General features: G+C 36.5%; 1 protein-coding gene across 1 annotated transcript in view; it reads left to right on the top strand.

Annotated features, from left to right (window-relative positions):
• Nucleotides 1-5000, top strand: part of LOC122252162 (carbohydrate sulfotransferase 10) — a 25405-nt gene that overhangs the window by 14096 nt on the left and 6309 nt on the right. The window contains exon 2 of the mRNA XM_043014488.2: nucleotides 4697-5000. This exon is cut by the window's right edge and continues 404 nt beyond it. Within this exon, the coding sequence (XP_042870422.2) occupies nucleotides 4697-5000 (304 nt within the window). The remainder of the gene's footprint in view (nucleotides 1-4696) is intronic.

The following is a 5000-nucleotide window of genomic DNA, read 5'->3' as shown; positions in this document are numbered from 1 at the left end:
ATGTCTGTCTCCATGTCCCAAATATCACGCTTTCAACTGTTTACTTGTTCTTGGTTGAGTTTCCTGTGGCAAATGCACAAAGGAATGGGCATTAGGATGAGAAATTCAACAATGCAAGACATGACACCTTCACCTTGCACTGTTGAATTATTCAACTATTCCTAACCTTTTTCTGGGTCTTGGCACAGGGTTATACGCGATGTCTTAGAGCCATGGGGATCATGATTTTAAAACGTGGAGTGAGGGAATAAATGTATTCGAGTAAATGTGTCACTGGACTGTTCTTTAGATTCGGTTTTAATAGTTGATATGCATTTCATGACTTGAAGTATATGAGTGAATGTTAGTGACTAGATTATATATTTGATGTATTTTTTTCAATGTGTTTAATGGAGTAGTGATTACATCTATTCTAAACACTTTTTGTCGCTTGATATCATATCTTTTGATATTTTATGTGTTGATATAAAGATATTCTGACATGTGTTAGAATTAGAAGGTGTATTATATGTATAAACACGGTGCCATTGAATCAACAGATTCAGGTACAAATAAACGAACACACACACACACACACACACACACACACACACACACACACACACACACACACACACACACACACACACACACACACACACACACACACACACACACACACACACACACAAACGTTTCATGATATAATATCAATGCTAAAGAGAATTCCCTACCGATTCGAAACTAGTCTTTTACAATCAATTAGTCGCTCTATTGCACTAGCAACATTTCAAGGCACAGGATACTATTTACAACTTTTTTTAGACGACATATCACCAAACTTGTACAATTATCATTAGCTAATGGCAAATGTCCCCGTCCAGGATTGCCATTGGAATGAATCACAGAATAATCCACTCCCCTGAAGGAATCATAAATTGTAGGTTGAATAAATACATTTGGCGGCCACTTTAGGTCACTACTCGAGCGGAACGACCCACCTGTGAGAGTTTCTTTCACACTGATGGGAATATATTTCAGAACTTTGTTGAATCTGGGTATGGTTGTTCGTCTGTGCGTTGTTCATTGCACACACACACACACACATACACACACACACACACACACACACACACACACACACACACACACACACACACACAAATATACATGTATAGGCAGATAAATCGATAGATCGGGAGATTATGATATAGATAGATATAGATGACCTCAATATCGTTATTGATGAACAATAGCACCTGTGATGATAATGCTCACAATATTTAAAGTGATAATGATAATAATGACGATGATGATGATGATAATGATATCAATGAAGAAATTATTTATAATGAAAATGATATTGATGTTAATATGTTGGTAACAATATTGATAACAGTAATGATAATAGTAATGGCATCATTAGTAATACAAATGTTAGTAATAATGATGATAAAAATTATAATGAAAAGGATAACACCGACTTCTGACTGTAGGCTGTTTGTTCGTGTTTTTCTCATGGTATGATGTTAGGACGGCAGTCTAGATAGCATAAGAAAGACAATAGTTGTGTGCGTCTTTCTCTCTCTCTCCCTCCCTCCCTTCTTCCATTTCTTCCATCCCTCCCCCCCCTCTCTCTCTCTCTCTCTCTCACTCGCTCTCTCTCCCCCCCTCCGCCGCCCCCCCCCCTCTCTTTCTCGCTCTCGTTTTGTCTTTCCATTTCTCCCTCTTTCTCTTTCACACTTTCACTCTGAGTCCCAACCGTGAGCACACATATGATTAGGTCGAACGGACAGAAAATGATAGATATGTACATGTCTACTTGCGGCCGCGAGTGAGTGTGTATCTATGTGTCCATTTGCGTATTTGGACACTTCTGCGTTTGTACGTCTGTGTCTCCATGCTTGTGATTGCCTGCGCACGTGCTTGTGTGTCTGAGTGATGTACATCATACTGTGAAAAGGATCTATATAAAAAATATATATTTTCACCGACTCATGTTTATCCGGATACGTATACGAATATTGATTCATAGAGACTTTGGTTTATAATTAGTAATGTCTCATTTCCATTTAAACGGACGGATGATTAAAACTCTATATTTCTGATGAATTATAGTTACGATGATGATATTTAAAGGTGAAAATTATCTACATTTTCTAAGTATTAAAATTCATAAATATTTGCTGGATATTGAAAGACATCATTTACATGGTATTACAAAATGAAAAAAAAGGAAAGTGTAGATCTTATTTTATCATTCGGTGTTAGGGACACTCATGATCATATTAAGATGCTAAGGAGACAGCAGTGTAATGAAATACTGAAAAGAAACTAGGATTTGCTGTTGACAAGCTTACCGTTCTTAGATAATTACTGTTGGTATATTCTTGTTACTGTTGCCAGACGAATATGGTAAGCATAAGTTTACGTCAGAAAGGGAATGTCGCAAGAGATTTGTTCTGTTGTTAGATGATAAGTATTAGTAAATAAGTGTCACTGTTGTCTGAGAACTGATATCACAAAAATAATAGTTTCTATTGGTTAGCAAAAACTTAATATTTTCTGTTGGTTAGCAAAAACTGAATAGTTTCTGTTGGTTAGCAAAAACTTAATAGTTTCTGTTGGTTAGCAAAAACTTAATAGTTTAAGGAGCTGTTTGGGTTAGCAAAGGGAGGGGAGGAGATGGGGGGGGGGGGGGGGGGTAACTACCTACCAGACCGGACTGAACGTAATAGTTTCTGTTAGTTTACATCCGTTACTATCACCACCAAACGACTGTTGGCACAGCAAAGAAATAAGTACTAGCAGACACCTGTCACTGTTTTTAAGGAACTGCTTTTGGCAACTTTCAAAGGGAGGGAGGGAGATAGGGGGGGGGGGGATTACCTCACCTACCGGGAAGAGGCCACTTGAGAGCGAGAGAGTAAGAGGGGTGAGGGGAACAGGATGGAATTTTTAATCAATTGATCGCTAATAAATATTGACTTGTTGCTAAGGTCATGCAGGGTTGCAATCTGTTCCCGTGTCTGGGGATTAGGGATACCATGTGTGGATGGTGCGGAGGTGAGCTTAAACACATACACGCACATGCATGGTCACCGTAATCACATTAATGACATTAATGCGCACTAATTAACTCTTATGATTTATTTATATCCTATCTGCCAATGTATATATATATACATATCAACATATATATATATATATTTTATATATATATATATATATTTATATATGTATATATATATATATATATATTATATATATATATATATATATATTTATATAAATATATAAATATTATATATATATATATATATTATACATATGTATAATATATGTATATATATGAATATATATATACATATGTATATATATGTATACATATATATACATATGTATGTATATATATATATATATATATATATATTATACATATGTATATATATACATATATTTATTTATTTATATTTATATATGCTTCAGGTATCTATCACGCAATTTCTCTATCTGTTTCTCGTTAGCAATCTATCCGTCACACACGATGTTCGCTGGCTCATTGTTACTAAGAGAGCGTAATGGTATTTTGGCTCCGTTGCAAATAGCGGGAAGGTGTGGCTCACCTCTCTGTCTTGGTTTGCCCTTCTTTTGGTTTGGTTCGTCGTTTGAGGTTGATTGTCAGCATGATTGGCATGATCGCCATCAGCATGATCGTCTGCGTTATCGTTATTATTGTTATTATCACCATCATTATCTACAGGATTACCGTAATCCTGCTCCTTCTTTTTCTCCTCTTCTTACTCCTCCTCCTCCTCTTCTTCTTCTTCAACCTCCACTTCTTCTTACTCTACATCATTATCATCATCATTATCATCATCATCATCATCATCATCATCATCATCATCATCACTAACTCTTAAGCTGTAAGTCATTATCTCTGTTCAATAACTCTCTTCAAAGGACCAAAGTCCCTTCATGTTATTCATGTCCAGTTCTTTTTAAGCGACTAATGTAAGCAAACAAGATCATATTCTCGAGCACATACGCTTTTATTCGAACACACAAACACACACACACACATACACACACACACACATTATTCACATGCGTGTGTGTGTGTATATATATATATATATATATATATATATATATATATATATATATATATATATATATATATATATATATATATATACCGTGCTTGCGTGAGTGTTAGGGTTTATGCGTGGGCAAGCAAACCTTTTTCTTTTTACTCCCTCGTGCATGTTATTGCTTGACCCGTGTAAGCTCAGTGTAAATGTTTTTGCTAAAAGAAATGTGTGATTGTTCAAACAAGATCGAGAACTGCGTTTTGCTTCACGTGATATACTGCTGTACGTTTCCTCATTGTGTGTGTCTAGTTTTACGAGTGTGCATACAATCTCTCTCTCTATATATATGTATCTGTGTATCTATTTTTTCTGTCTATCAGATAAAAATGTATATATTGTATGTATTATATGTGTGTTTGTTTGTTATGTATAAGTGCATTTTCTGTATGTGTGTGGCTTTCTTTTATAGATCTGCTTTTTGGTTAATAATGTTTCTACTTTTTTCTTCGCATTTCAAGAAACCACTCAAACAATGGTATTGGAGAGAGAGGAAGAGCAGACAAAGATAAATAGAGAAGTTGGTACGTGCTCATTTACTGAAAAGGTTCTCCATCTTTTCCCAGATGACGATGAAGATCCTCAAGTTTCGGCTTCGAAGCTTCGCCCTCCTGACTGTGGTGCTGACACTCACTCTCTTCCTCTTGAACTTGTCGCCGTCAGCTGTGAGCCAACACTTCTTCCGGTTATCTGCGACTGATAACCTCCCTACGTCAAGTACAGGAAACCATTCAAGAGCAGAGAAAAGGATATATTCCAATCCATTCAAGGAATATGAGTCGCGGATTGGTCTGGGGTCGACGGAGGGGGAGAAGAACGTCGTAAATGCCAGTCAACAGGAAGCAGGAGAAGGAGGAGGAGCAAGCGAGG

Source organism: Penaeus japonicus, unplaced genomic scaffold (assembly GCF_977035675.1).
Source record: "Penaeus japonicus unplaced genomic scaffold, GWHDUDI00000001_assembly GWHDUDI00000018, whole genome shotgun sequence".
In the NCBI taxonomy this organism is placed as follows: Eukaryota; Metazoa; Arthropoda; class Malacostraca; order Decapoda; family Penaeidae; genus Penaeus; species Penaeus japonicus.
This window is presented reverse-complemented; position numbering and strand designations above follow the sequence as displayed.